General features: G+C 43.3%; 1 protein-coding gene across 10 annotated transcripts; it reads right to left on the reverse strand.

Moving 5' to 3' along the window:
• Positions 1–94: 94 nt before the first annotated feature.
• LOC139558827 (26S proteasome non-ATPase regulatory subunit 4-like) lies at positions 95–15,237 on the reverse strand. 10 transcript variants are annotated; one of them, XM_071374313.1, is made up of 10 exons: positions 15,090–15,237; positions 13,765–13,907; positions 13,409–13,533; positions 13,189–13,275; positions 12,864–12,932; positions 1,924–2,133; positions 1,625–1,763; positions 1,358–1,492; positions 1,019–1,053; positions 95–719 (listed from the first exon to the last, which is right to left on the reverse strand). In XM_071374313.1, the coding sequence occupies exons 1-10, from the start codon at positions 15,113–15,115 to the stop codon at positions 546–548; spliced, it is 1,143 nt and encodes a 380-aa protein (XP_071230414.1). In that variant the 5' UTR covers positions 15,116–15,237; the 3' UTR covers positions 95–545. The 10 variants fall into 10 exon arrangements, with proteins under 10 accessions (XP_071230414.1, XP_071230422.1, XP_071230418.1 ...); XM_071374321.1 differs by having other exon boundaries at positions 1,667–1,763; positions 13,409–13,523; positions 13,767–13,907; positions 15,090–15,236; XM_071374317.1 differs by having other exon boundaries at positions 1,652–1,763; positions 13,409–13,523; positions 13,767–13,907; positions 15,090–15,236.
• Positions 15,238–15,531: the final 294 nt, after the last annotated feature.

Raw genomic sequence — 15,531 nt, forward strand, 5'->3', positions numbered from 1 at the left:
ACCTCTCTCGAATGAATCGTTCCTGTTCTAGCTATATGGGGTTGAGTGGGGACTGGGCAAGCAATCAATCAGACAGATGTACATACCAACAAGCTTCATTCATCTTATTTATTGCAATGGAAAAATAACAAAAATAAAAGGAGGATATTGTTTAGTTTACAAGCTTGGGGACCTGTCATTAAATACAACGTATAATGCCAGTCAGTCTGCGAGTCAGTCAGTTAATAAGATGGGGTAAATCAGTGAGAAACCGGAAAAGATAGATATTCCATTTTTAGATTGTATGACAATCCTGGTGCATTCCGGTTTGGTCTTATTGTCTGGTCTGTTTGTGCGTGCTTGTGGGTTTCTTGTGAATGTTGTTGACTGTCTGTCATATCATGCATTGGTGTCCGTCCAACTGTCTTTCTGTCTGTAGCCTTGCATAATACTGTCGGTGTCAACTACCCTACCAGAGCCATGTCAAAAGTAGTGCACTATTTAGGGAAAAGGGTGCCACTTCGGACACAACCCATGTGTGTCGTCAATTTGTCTGTCCCCATGCCTCATTTCTTCTTATCCTCGTCTTTCTTGCGGTTAGGCTTGGGTGTGCCTGTCTGGGAGGCCAGGGAGCCCATGGCGTTTCGGATGGCCTCATTGTTAGGATCGACACCTGGCAGGTTCTGCAGGACGCTTTGGAGGAACTCTGGGTCCTGCATCACATCATAGTCATCCTCCTCCTGAGGAAGAACCACAACGCACATCATTAATAAGGGCACGCACTGATTATATATTCTGTTTGTTAGCACCATTTCAGCAGGTCAAATTCCTGGTACATGTACTTGCAAATAGAGGTGATCCTGATTGGAAGGGAGATGCAGAACTTACACATGAATGAGACAAAACATCAGTGACTAAATCGAGGAAGGGCGTGTTTCATAAACTGCAACTGGGAAATTGTAGCGGACCGACGTCACACGACTGTATTGAAAAACAAACGATAAGGTTTCTGATTTCACTGATCATGCGAGTTACCTACCTTGGCAGTTTCAGTGTCCATAGGATCTCCATACTCTAGTCACAGGGACGGGTTGGTAGGGAATGGAGGGAGAGAGTCAAAATCAAATCAAATGTATATCATATGGAAACTCTATGTATCTGGAAATGTCAAGTGGCTGCACCTGTCCCTTTGTTTTTGTTTGCGGTGTGTCAGTGTAACTACGACAGTCCAGATCAATGGTAAGTACCAAGCTTTAAAACGAAATGTTACAAAAAATACCTACCTAGGGTCCATTTTTAATCATCCACACCGCAAAGTGTGTGTGTGTCAGTGGATGCTATTCTGAAAGCATGAGTGTGGATGGTGATTATAACGCACCCTCTCCAGCCAGAGACATTTGCATTGCGTATGCAATCTGCTCCTCCTCTGTCATATTGCTGAAGTCAGGCAGCACTGCAGCACCACCCGTCTCAGGCTGAGACACCGACATCTTTAGCAGGGCCTCCTCGGATTCTGAGAGCGAGTCAATTAAACCATTACAGTACAAACATCTGTATTCTCCTTTATAACTAACATACGTGAGAAATTAGAAGGGTTATGCATAAATAATACAGCAGACAAAAGGGATACACAAAACGTACTCACTACATATACACACATAGCTATCCCTACCCTCCCTTTCTTTACTGTCTGCTGTGGTGACATCGGCTGCAGAAGCAACAGCCACCTGGCGAGCCTCCTCCTCCTGCCTTTGTCTCTGCTCCTCCATGGACACACGCAGAGCCTGAGTAGAGAGGGACACACAGTTAGTTAAATGCCAGAAAAACTGTATGCTGGTAACTCTGGTTCACTGATTAAGGTCACTCTGGATAAGAGCATCTGCTAAATGACCAAAATGTAAATGCAAAAATGTCACTTTAAAAGGGACCCTATTGCATTTTTACCAGAGCAAGCTCGGGGTCGGCGTCCACGCCAAACTCAAAGTCGCTGGCGCCCAGGCCCATCATGGAGCCTCCTTCCCCAGCCAGGATGGGGGAGGAGAGCAGGGCGTCAGCCAGGCTAGGCCCTGGGGGTACAGTCACCAGGTGGGAACCCGTACCCTCCTTCCCATTCAGAGTGTTGATGAAGGCAGTCAGCTTTTCCGTATTAAACTCCTGGAGGAAGCAATAGAGAATATGGGAGAAGGGGAGAGAGAGAATGAACAATTCAAGAGTTAATACTGTGTTATCTATGAAAATGTATAAAATAAATGTATTTAGCTTGAAATGGAAACAAGCAGGAGTTAAAACCAAGGAATTGTGTTAATCACACACACACGCCTTTGGAAAGTATTCAGATCCCTTGACTTTTCCCACATTTTGTTAGGTTACTGCCTTATTCTAAAATGTATTAAAATTGCCCCCCCCCCCTCAATCCACACACACCCCCCCACCCCCATAATGACAAAGCAAAAAAACTGATTTTTGCTAATATATTTAAAAAAAAATGAAAAACATACCTTAGTTACATAAGTATTCAGACCTTTTGCTAGGAGACTCGAAATTGAGCTCAGGTGCATCCTGTTTCCATTGATCATCCTTGAGATGTTTCCACAACTTGGGAGTCCACCTGTGGTAAATTCAATTGATTGGATATGATTTGGAAAGGCACACACCTGTCTATATAAGGTCCCAAGGCATGTCAGAGCAAAAACCAAGCAATGAGGTCAAGGGAATTGTCCGTAGAGCTCCGAAAAAGGATTGTGTCAAGGCACAGATCTGGGGAAGGGTACCAAAAAATGTCTGCAACATTGAAGGTCCCCAAGAACAGAGTTGCCTCCATTATTCTTAAATGGAAGAAGTTTGAAACCACCAAGACTCTGCTCAGTTTGGCCGGGCGGCCAGCTCTTGGAAATCGGGGGAGAAGGGTCGTGGGCAGGGAGGTGACCAAGAACCCAATGGTCACTCTGACAGAGCTCCAGACTTCCTCTGTGGAGATGGGAGAACCTTCCAGAAGGAAAACCATCTCTACAGCCCTCCACCAAATCAGGCCTTCACAGTAGAATGGCCAGACAGACGCCACTCCTCAGTAAAAAGGCACGACATCCTGCTTGGAGTTTCACAAAAGGCACCTAAAGGACACTCAGACCATGAGAAAAATTATCTGATGAAACCAACATTGAATGCCAAGTGTCACATCTGAGGAAACCTGGCAAAATCCCTACAGTGAAACATTGTGGTGGCAGCATCGTGCTGTGGGGATGTTTTTCAGCAGCAGAGACTGGGAGACCAGTCAGGATCGAGGCAAAGATGAACAGAGCAAAGTACAGAGAAACCCTTGATGAAAACCTGCTTCAGAGCGCTCATGACCTCAGACTGGGGCGAAGATTCACCTTCCCACAGGACAACAACACTAAGCACACAGCCAAGACAACACAGGAGTGGCTTCGGGGCAAGTCTCTGAATGTCCTTGAGTGGCCCAGCAAGAGTCTAGACCTCGATCGAACATCTGTGGATAGACCTGAAAATAGCTGTACAGCAACGCTCCCCATCCAACCTGACAGAGCTTGAGAGGATGTGGTGTGCCACGCTTGTAGCGTCACACCCAAGAAGATTCGAGGCTGTAATCGCTGCCAAAGGTGCTTCAACAAAGTACTGAGTAAAAAAAATAAGCAAAAACATTTAAAAACCTGTTTTTGCTTTATCATTATGGGGTATTGTGTGTAGTTTGAGTGAAAAAAATAAATACTTTAAAAAATAAGGCTGTAACCTAACAAAATGTGGAAAAAGTCAAGGGGTCTGAATACTTTCTGTATATATAAACAGTACCAGTCAAAAGTTTGGACACACCTACTCATTCCAGGGTTTTTCTTTATGTTGACTATTTTCGACACTGTAGAATAATAGTTGAGACATCAAAACTATTGAATAACACATATGAAATCATGTAGTAACCAAAAAAGTGTTAAACAAATCAAAATATGTTTTATATTCTTCAAAAGTAGCATCCTTTGCATTGACAGCTTTGCACACTCTTGGCATTCTCTCAACCAGCTTCACCTGGAATGCTTTTCCATCACTCTGCGGAGTTGAGGTTGGGTAATTGTGGAGGCCAGGTCATCTGATGCAGCACTCCATCACACCTTTTTGTTCAAATAGCCCTTACACAGCTTGGAGGTGTGTGGGTCATTGTCTTGTTGAAAAACAAATGATAGTCCAACTAAACGCAAACCAAATGGGATGGCGTATCGCTGCAGAATGCTGTGGTAGCCATGCTGGTTAAGTGTGCCTTGAATTCTAAATAAGTGAACGACAGTGTCACCAGAAAATCACCTCCACACTACCTCCTCCATGCTTCACAATGAGAACCACATACGCAGAGATCATCTGTTCACCTACTCTGCGTCTCACAAAGAGACAGTGGTTGGAACCAAAAATCTCAAATTTGGACTCATTGGACCAAAAGGACAGATTTCCATCGGTCTAATGTCCATTGTTCCTGTTTCTTGGACAAAGCAAGTCTCTTCTTCTTATTGGTGTCCTTTAGGAGTGGTTTCTTTGCAGCAATTCGACCATGAAGGCCTGATTCACGCAGTCTCCTCTGAACAGTCGATGTTGAGATGTGTCGGTTACTTGAACTCTGAAGCATTTATTTGGGCTGCAATTTCTGAGGCTGTTAACTCTAATGAACTTATCCTCTGAAAATCAAATCAAATTTTATTGGCAACATACGTGTCCAGCAGATGTTACTGCGGGTGTAGTGAAATGCTTGTGTTTCTAGCTCCAACAGTGCAGTAATATCTAACAAGTAATATCTAACAATACACACAAATCTAAAGCAAAGGAATGGAATTAAGAATGTATAAATACTTGGACGAGCAATGTCAGAGCGGCATAGACTAAGACACAGCAGAATAGAATACAGTATATACATATGAGATGAGTAATACAAAATATGTAAATATTATTAAAGTGACTAGTGTTCTACTATTAAAGCGGCCTGTGATTTCAAGTCTATGTATATGGGGCAGCAGCCTCTAATGTGCTAGTGATGGCTATTTAAGTCTGATGGCCTTGAGATAGAAGCTGTTTTTCAGTCTCTCGGTCCCAGCTTTGATGCACCTGTACTGACTTTGCTTGTTCACCCCGTTATCATCCAGAAGGCCGTGGCACGGGTGGTTGTTGTCTTTGATGATCTTTTTGGCCTTCCTGTGACATCGGGTGCTGTAGGTGTCCTGGAGGGCAGGTAGCCCCGGACGATGCGTTGGGCAGATTGCACCACTCTCTGGAGAGCCCTGCGGTTGTGGGCGGAACAGTTTCCATACCAGGAGGTGATACAGCCCGACAGGATGCTCTCAATTGTGCATCTGTAAAAGTTTGAGGGTTTTAGGTGCCAAGCCAAATTTCTTCAGCCTCCTGAGGCACTGTTGCACCTTCTTCACCACACTGTCTGTGTGGGTGGACCATTTCAGTTTGTCGGTGATGGATATGCCAAAGAACTTGAAGCTTTCCACCTTATCCACTGCGGTCCTGTCGATGTGGATATGGGGGTGCTCCCTCTGATGTTTCCTGAAGTCCACGATCAGCTCCTGTGTTTTGTTGACTTTGAGTGAGAGGTTATTTTCCTGGCACCACACTCCCAGGGCCCTCACTTCCTTCCAGTAGGCTGTCTCGTCATTGTTGGAAATCATGCCTACTACTGTTGTCGTCTGCAAACTTGATGACTGAGTTGGAGGCGTGCGTGGCCACGCAGTCATGGGTGAACAGGGAGTACAAGAGAGGGCTGAGCACACAGCCTTGTGGGGCCCCTGTGTTGAGGATCAGCGAAGTGGAGGTGTTGTTTTCTACCTTTACCACCTGGGGACGGCCTGTCAGGAAGTTGCACAGGGCGGGGTTCAGAGCCAGGGCCCTCAAGCTTCATGATACGCTTGGAAGATACTATGGTGTTGAATGCTGAGCTAAAGTCAATGAACAGCATTTTTACATAGATATTCCTCTTGTCCAGATGGGACAGGGCGGTGTGCAGTGAGATAGCATTGTCTGTAGATCTTTTGGGGAGGTAAGCAAATTGAAGTGGGTCTAGGGTGTCAGGTGAGGTGATATGATCCTTGACTAGTCTCTCAAAGCACTTCATGATGACAGAAGTGAGTGTTACGGGGCGATAGTAATTTAGTTCAGTTACCTTTGCCTTCTTGGGTACAGGAACAATGGTGGACACTCCAGCCAGCTGGTCTGCGCATGCTCAGAGGACGTGGCTAGGGATGCCCTTCTGGGCCAGCAGCCTTGCGAGGGTTAACACGCTTAAATTACTTACGTCGGCCACTGAGAATTTGAACCCACAGTCTTTGGTAGCGGGCTGCGTCGGTGGCACTGTGTTATCCTCAAAGTGGGTTAAGGTGTTTAGCTCGTCCGGATGCAAGACAGTGTCCGCGATGTGGCTGGTTTTCCCTTTGTAGTCCGTGATTGTCTTTAGACCCTGCCACATACGTCTCGTGTCAGCCGTTGAATTGCGACTCCACTTTGTCTTTATACTGACGTTTGCCTGTTTGATTGCCTTACGGAGGGAATAAGTACACTGTTTGTAGTCGGCCATATTACCAGTCACCTTAAATGCGGTGGTTCGCGCTTTCAGTTTTGCGCGACTGCTGCCATCTACGGTTTCTGGTTAGGGTAGGTTTAAATAGTCCGGGTGTACAACCTCTCCTTTACACTTCCTGATAAATTAGGTCACCGTAACAGTGTATCAGTCAATCTTATTCTCAAAGGCTACCCGCAACATATCCCAGTCTGCGTGATCAAAACAATCTTGAAGCCTGGATTCCGATTGGTCAGACCAGCATTGAATAGTCCTTAGCACGGGTACTTCCTGTTTGAGTTTCTGCCTATAGGAAAGCAGAAGCAAAATGGAGTCGTGATCAGATTTGACGAAGGGAGGGCCTTATAGGCATCCCGGAAGTTGGAGTAACAGTGGTCGAGTGTTTTAGCAGCGCGAGTACTACAGTCGATATGTTGATAGAACTTCGGTAGCATTTTCCTCAAATTTTCTTTGCTAAAATCCTCAGATACAATAAATGCAGCCTCAGGATATGTGATTTTCAGTTTGCATAAAGTCCAATGAAGTTCTTTGAGGGCCGTCGTGGTATCGGCTTAAGGGAGAATATACACGGATGTGACTATAACCGAAGATCATTTTCTTGGGAGGTAATACGGTCGGCATTTGATTGCGAGATATTCTAGGTCGGGTGAACAAAAGGACTTGAGTTCCTGTATGTTATCACAATCACATCAGAGTAGTTAATAATGAATCATACACCCCTGCCCTTCACCCCCTGCAGCAGAGGTAACTCTGGGTTTTCCATTCCTGTGGCTGTCCTCATGAGAGCCAATTTTATCATAGCCTTTGATGGGTTTTGCGACTGCACTTGAAGTAACTTTCAAAGTTCTTGACAATTTCCAGATTAAGACATGAAGGTCAGTCAAAGTAATGATGGACTGTCATTTCTCTGCTTATTTGAGCTGTTCTTGCCATAATATGGAATTGGTATTTTACCAAAGAAGGCTATGTTCTGTATACCACCCCTACCTTGTCACAACACAAATGATTGGCTCAAATGCAATAAGGAAATAAATTCTACAAATTATCTTTTAACAAGGCACACCTGTTAATTGAAATGCATTCCAGGTGACTACCTCATGAAGCTGGTTGAGAGAATGCCAAGAGTGTACAAAGCTGTCATCAAAGCAAAGGTTGGATACTTTGAAGAATCTCAATATAAAATAGATATATAAAACTATAAAACTTTTTTGGTTACCACATGATTCCATGTGATATTTCATTTGCTGTCTTCTCTATTATTCTACAATGTAGAAAATAGTAAAAAATAAAGAAAAACCCTAGGTGTGTCCAAACTTTTGACTGGTGTATGTATGTATGTATGTATGTATGCATGCATGTACAGTGAGCACCATAATTGGACAGTGACATTTTGTTAAGTTATTTTGGTTCTGTACTCTAGCACTTTGAGTTTGAAAGGATACAATGACAATGAGGGTGAAGTGCACTGTCAGCTGTCAGCTTTAATTTGAGGGTATTTTCATACATATCGGATGAACCGTTTACAAATTATAGAAGCTTTTGTACATAGTCCCCCCCATTTTCGGGCATCAAAAAACATTGGACAGTTTAACATAATGTAGAATAAAGTAATCATTGTTAATATTTGGTCGCATATCCTTTGCATGCAATGACTGCTTGAAGTCTGCGATGCATCGACATCACCAGACGCTGGGTATCTTCCCTGGTGATGCTCTGCCAGGCCTGTACTGTAGCCATCTTCAGTTCCTGCTTGATTTGGGGACTACTGCCCTGTCCGGGGGTATCATCGGATGGGGCCACAGTGTCTCCTGACCCCTCCTGTCTCAGCCTCCAGTATTTATGCTGCAGTTTATGTGTCGGGGGGCTAGGGTCAGTCTGTTATATCTGGAGTATTTCTCCTGTCTTATCCGGTGTCCTGTGTGAATTTAAGTATGCTCTCTCTAATTCTCTCTTTCTCTCTCTCTCGGGGGACCTGAGCCCTAAAGCCATGCCTCAGGACTACCTGGCATGATGACTCCTTGCTGTCCCCAGTCCACCTGGTCATGCTGCTGCTCCAGTTTCAACTGCTCTGCCTGTGGCTATGGGAACCCTGACCTGTTCACCGGACGTGCTACCTGTCCCAGACCTGCTGTTTTCAACTCTCTAGAGACAGCAGGAGCGGTAGAGATACTCTCAATGATCGGCTATGAAAAGCCAACTGACATTTATTAATGAGGTGCTTACTTGTTGCTCCCTCGACAACTACTGTGATTATTATTATTTGACCATGCTGGTCATTTATGAACATTTGAACATCTTCACCCGGCACAGCCAGAAGAGGACTGGCCACCCCTCATAGCCCGGGTCCCCTCTAGGTTTCTTCCTAGGTTTTGGCCTTTCTAGGGAGTTTTTCCTAGCCACCGTGCTTCTACACCTGCATTGCTTGCTGTTTGGAGTTTTAGGCTGGGTTTCTGTACAGCACTTTGAGATATCAGCTGATGTAAGAAGGGCTATATAAATACATTTGATTTGATTCAGTCTCCTCTTCAGCATGTAAAATGCATGTTCAATTGGATTCAGATCCGGTGATTGACTCGGCCAGTCAAGGATTTTCCACTTTTTGGCCATCAAAAACCTCTTCGTTGCTCTAGCAGTATGTTTAGGGTCATTGTCTTGTTGCATGATGAAGTGCCGTTCAATGAGTTGGAAGGCATTTGGTTTTATTTGAGCAGATAAAATATTTCTGTAGACTTCAGAATTCATTGTTCTACTTCTGTCTGCAGTCACATCATCGATAAAGACAAGTGAGCCTGTTCCACTGGCAGCCATACAGGCCCAAGCCATAACACCCCCTCCACCATGTTTCATTGATGAGGTGGTATGCTTTGGATCATGGGCATGTCTTTTTTTTTTTTCTCCACACTTTTCTCTTTCCATCACTCTGGTACATGTTAGTCTTTGCCTCATCTGTCCACAATAAAAAAAAATCCAGAACTCTTGTGGCTCTTTTAGGTGCTTTAGAGCAAACTGTAATCTCGCCTTTCTGTTCTTCAGGCTTATCAGTGGTTTGCATCTTGTAGTGTACCCTCTGTAGTCCTGCTGGTGTAGTCTTCCACGTATGGTAGACTTTGACATCTACACCTGCATCCAAGAGAGTGTGTTTGATCTGTTGGGCTGTTGTCAGGGGGGTTTTCTTCACCATAGAGAGTATTCTCCGGTCATCCACTACAATCAATCAATCAATTTTATTTTATATAGCCCTTCGTACATCAGCTAATATCTCGAAGTGCTGTACAGACACCCAGCCTAAAACCCCAAACAGCTAGTAATGCAGGTGTAGAAGCACGGTGGCTAGGAAAAACTCCCTAGAAAGGCCAAAACCTAGGAAGAAACCTAGAGAGGAACCAGGCTATTACATTTACATTTAAGTCATTTAGCAGACGCTCTTATCCAGAGCGACTTACAAATTGGTGCATTCACCTTATGATATCCAGTGGAACAACCACTTTACAATAGTGCATCTAACTCTTTTAAGGGGGGGGGGGGGGTTAGAAGGATTACTTTATCCTATCCTAGGTATTCCTTAAAGAGGTGGGGTTTCAGGTGTCTCCGGAAGGTGGTGATTGACTCCGCTGACCTGGCGTCGTGAGGGAGTTTGTTCCACCATTGGGGTGCCAGAGCAGCGAACAGTTTTGACTGGGCCGAGCGGGAACTGTACTTCCTCAGAGGTAGGGAGGCGAGCAGGCCAGAGGTGGATGAACGCAGTGCCCTTGTTTGGGTGTAGGGCCTGATCAGAGCCTGAAGGTACGGAGGTGCCGTTCCCCTCACAGCTCCGTAGGCAAGCACCATGGTCTTGTAGCGGATGCGAGCTTCAACTGGAAGCCAGTGGAGAGAGCGGAGGAGCGGGGTGACGTGATATGAGGGGTGGCCAGTCCTCTTCTGGCTGTGCCGGGTGGAGATTATAACAGAACTATGCCAAGATGTTCAAAAATGTTCATAAGTGACAAGCATGGTCAAATAATAATCATGAATAATTTTCAGTTGGCTTTTCATAGCCGATCATCAAGAGTTGAAAAACAACAGGTCTTTGTTGACCACTACAGTGGTCTTCCTCAGTCTACCGGGTCTTTTGACATAATTGAGTTCACCGGTTGTTTTTTTTCTTGTTAATGATGAACCAAACTGTTGACTTGGGCATGCCCAGGGTTTTTGCAATGTTCCTGATTGATTGATTTTATGAGCCTTATGACAGCCAGCTACATTTGCATCGACACTGCTGTCTTCCTCGTGTTGTCACACCCCAACAACAACCTCCATAGGCAATAGCAGTCTAGAATCAATACATTCATCAACAGCTCTCCTGCATTCACTAACGACACAAATGAATACACCTGCCTAACGACACACATCTGTGAAGCCAATTCAACAAATACTTGTAGTACCTTAAAATGGGGGGGGGGGGGACCATGTACAAAAGGTGCTGTCATTTCTAAACGGTTCATCCGATATGTATAGAAATACCCTCAAATTAAAGCTGACAGTCTGCACTTCACCCTCATTGACATTGTATCCTTTCAAACTCAAAGTGCTAGAGTACAGAACCAAAATAACCAAAAAATGGTCACTGTCCAATGAATTATGGTGCTCACTGTATGTATGTACGTACAGTTGAAGTCGGAAGTTTACATACACCTTAGTCAAATACATTTAAACTCAGTTTTACACAATTCCTGACGTTTAATCCTAGTAAAAATGTCCTGTCTTAGGTCAGTTAGGATCACCACTATTTTAAGAATGTGAAATGTCTGAATAATAGTAGAGAGAATTATTTATTTCAGCTTTTATTTCTTTCATCACATTCCCAGTGGGTCAGAAGTTTACATACACTCAATAGGTATTTGGTAGCATTGCCTTTAAATTGTTTCACTTGGGTCAAACGTTTCGGGTAGCCTTCCACAAGCTTCCCACAATAAGTTGGGTGAATGTTGGCCCATTCCTCCTGACAGAGCTGGTGCAACGGAGTCAGGTATGTAGGCCTCCTTGCTCGCACAGGCATTTTCATTTCTGCCCACAAATTTTCTATAGGATTGAGGTCAGAGCTTTGTGATGGCCACTCCAATACCTTGACTTTGTTGTCCTTAAGCCATTTTGCCACAACTTTGGAAGTATGCTTGGGGTCATTATCCATTTGGAAGACCCATTTGCGACCAAGCTTTAACTTCCTTACTGATGTCTTGAGATGTTGCTTCAACATATCCACAATTTTCCCCTCATGATGCCATCTATTTTGTGAAGTGCACTGGTCCCTCCTGTAGCAAAGCACTCCCACAACATGATGCTCCGTGCTTCACGGTTGGGATGGTGTTCTTTGGCTTGCAAGCCTCCCCCTTTTTCATCCAAACATAACAATGGTCATTATGGCCAAACAGTTCTATTGTTGTTTCATCAGACCAGAGGACATTTCTCCAAAAAGTACGATCTTTGTCCCCATGTGCAGTTGCAAACGTAGTCTGGCTTTTTTAATAGAGGTTTTGGAGCAGTAGCTTCTTCCTTGCTGAGCGGCCTTTCAGGTTATGTCAACATAGGACTCGTTTTACTGTGAATATAGATACTTTTGTACCCGTTTCCTCCAGCATCTTCACAAGGTCCTTTGCTGTTGTTCTGGGATTTTTTTGCACCAAAGTACATTCATCTCTTGGAGACAGAACGCGTCTCCTTCCTGAGCGGTATGATGGCTGCGTGGTCCCATGGTGTTTATAGTTGTGTACTATTGTTTGTACAGATGAACGTGGTACCTTCAGGCGCTTGGAAATTGCTCCCAAGGATGAACCAGACTTGTGGAGGTCTACAATTTTGTTCTGAGTTCTTGGCTGATTTATTTTTATTTCGATGTCAAGCAAAGAGGCACTGAGTTTGAAGGTAGGCCTTGAAATACATCCACAGGTACACCTCCAATTGACTCAAATGATGTCAATTAGCCTATCAGAAGCTTCTAAATCCATTACATCATTTTCTGGAAGTTTCCAAGCTATTTAAAGTCAGTCAACTTAGCGTATGTAAACTTCTGACACACCGGAATTGTAATACAGTGAATTATAAGTGAAATAATCTGTCTGTAAACAATTGTTGGAAAAATTACTTGTGTCGTGCACAAAGTAGATGTGCTAACCGACTTGCCAAAACTATAGTTTGTTAACAAGAAATTTGTGGAGAAGTTGAAAAACAAGTTTTAATGACTCCAACCTAAGTGTATGTAAACTTCCGACTTCAACTGTATACATAAAAATAATAGGGCTAATTAAAAATACTGGCACAAGGAAATAAGTCTTACCTCTTCCCCAAAATTTATAATATCCACATTGACCTTCTCTTTCTTTAAGCGCTTGGCCATTTTAACAAGCTGTGGGGGCCATAGATTGGGAGGAACGGAAGCAGAGGGTGAGAGAAAGACCAGTAACCATGGTGACAAGCTGCATGTCTATTGTTGAAAACACACCTTCTGTGGGACCAGCTATAATGTACATTCATTTTATACAGAAATTGTATGTGCCAGAGAATAGTACCATTGTGAGAAAAATTACATAATACTTAGGCTAGTTGCTATATCATCAAAGTAAGATATGTTCAGATAAGACACTGGTAGGTGGCAAACTCACATCCTTGTCACTGTCTTCCACAGGGCTGCCCACAAAGGCAATTATCTTCATCTTGTGGTTCTTCCCCTGTCTGTGCTTTAGAGCCAGCTACATAGACACGGAGAAAAACACATTATGCATGAACACACAACACTAGCCTGCTCAATTGCAATCTTTGTAACTCAGTGTAAAATAATGATTTGGCTTATATGATATTTTCTGTAGAGGCAATGACACTCACATGGGCCACCCGGATGCCAGTGCAGAAGCATATCTTGCCTTTGGGCTGGATAGCGTGCAGTTTGGACAGGATGCGGCCAGTGTCTGGGGTCAGTGTGGTCAAGACCTCACAGTTACTGCAGTCAAACATAAAAAATCCAACCAAACAGCATTAAAACTGGGAATGTCTGTCAGTCAAGGCATCAGTTTTCCACCTAAACACCACTATCTGATATCAGAGGCCTGCATTTTATTTTACAGGCCACACGGTTCAATTTGTCTCAGACTCACATGTTCATATGAAACACTAGTTTCAGAATAGTTGTTTGTTCTCCGTCAGACAACTCATATTTTGAACACACAAAAAAACACAAGCTTACTTAGCCATCGAGATTAAGCCAACATTGTTCTCGGGGTTTGCCCGAGTTTTGGAGTGACAGACGATGTTGACGGCATCTTGCTGGGCTTGTAGTCTAGTGGGCAGGAAGTCTCCATTGCGCATATACTCACTATTGTCCACACTGGAGATGAGAGAGGGACATAAATTAGTCGGACTGGAGAACAATAGGACTTTCAGAATGGTTAATGCTGCTATGCAGAGCTGGGACGATAAACTGAAAATGATCGACACGGATCATACAAATCATTTATCGCAGGCCTTTTGCTGACAACGTTCATTATGATAAGTAGCCTATACTAGAGAAATGTGAAGTTTGAAATTAAACAAGTGTGCTAATATGGGTGATCGTTAATGGGCCAATTGATGGCTACTACAATCAAACTACCGTTAATAGCAGTTTAAATGCTAATTTAAAGAAATGCACATGAATGCTTCTGACTTATCGTCCCATTTATCATCATCACATCAATTCAGGCAATGTATAGCGATATGGATTTTTGTCCATATTGCACAGCTCTATAAACACCTGCTTTCAGAATGGTGACACTGCAAAATGTAAAAGGGTAGCTAATGAAAGATAATGTAAACAGCTAGATAAAAATCAACAAATGCCATTCTTATGCCTTTCTGGACTCTGGAGACTAGAATAGTTTGGATGACAGTTGAAACATTCAAGATAAACTGGTCATGTAGGATAGGAATGAGCAACACCCGCCCCCATTAATAAATATTCACAGGGCCAGGGGACTCTAGCCAAGTAGCTAGAGCACCCAGAAATATTACATATGTAAAGAAGCCAATTGATATACACCCGGAAATATGAAGAACTAGGCTGAATAAATTGCAAGCAAAGACAAACTGTTAGCTACAGTTAATGTCTGTCTAACTTAGCCAGCTAGCTAGCAATTAACGTTAGACAACCTCTTGTGATTAGCATACAAGCTAAGCTAACGTTTAGCTAAATGGCAGGCAAAGCTAGTTATTAACATTAACATTATGCTAGTAGGCAAACAGGTGCCATTGGTTTGTTATCCATTTGTTCAAAGTGACAAGTAACGTATATGATAATGAAAAGTGTTGACGAATTTTGTGCCTTGATGTTCCCTGACACCGATAGATAACGACTCAGCCAGGCCAGTCAGTCAGTATCAGTAATCCCCCTATTTCACTGGTTTAGCTAGCATAAACAATTTTACCCCAAGAAGTATACAATTGCGTCGGCGTTTCCTTCCCTTCATTGTAACGTATAAATAAATCATTTATGAAACAGATATAAATCAAACAAGATGTGTGTTATTCTTACCACACCATAGTACTTTCGAGTCCCATTTTGAAAACTTTCTGGTCGCTCTCTAACAATGTAAGAACGTCACTGTCTATTGGAGAGAAGAAACAACAAATGTGATTGGCTAATAGATGTTTTAGCTGACAATGTGCAGCTAAAATGTGCAGAAGTCAGTGAGTTCTTTTGATTCTGGATGGCCAAATAGCTACCAACAATGACAAGAAACTGCCATGCATGAGTAAGTGATTTGTTTCAGTTAGTTTCATTCTTGTTCTTGATACCATGTCTTGTTTTGACTGATTTCATGTCATTGCTCATATGGCTAAAATGAACTAGCTACATAACCAACAACTGTAATATAGTTTACATGTTGTCAACAATCTAAGCCAAGTCTGTTTTGCCCCATAGTTGCGCACACGTCGGTTTTGTTACGAAACAACCAACCCATCTATGGCACCTC

Source organism: Salvelinus alpinus, chromosome 29 (assembly GCF_045679555.1).
Source record: "Salvelinus alpinus chromosome 29, SLU_Salpinus.1, whole genome shotgun sequence".
Taxonomy (NCBI): domain Eukaryota; kingdom Metazoa; phylum Chordata; class Actinopteri; order Salmoniformes; family Salmonidae; genus Salvelinus; species Salvelinus alpinus.

Coding starts and splice junctions, on each gene's coding strand:
- LOC139558827 (XM_071374313.1), bottom strand. CDS start 15,115: ATGGGACTCGAAAGTACTATGGTGTG. Junction 13,276..13,408: donor CTGGCATCCGGGTGGCCCAT/GTGAGTGTCATT, acceptor GTGTCTATGTAG/CTGGCTCTAAAGCACAGACA. Junction 720..1,018: donor TGGACACTGAAACTGCCAAG/GTAGGTAACTCG, acceptor GTTCTTCCTCAG/GAGGAGGATGACTATGATGT.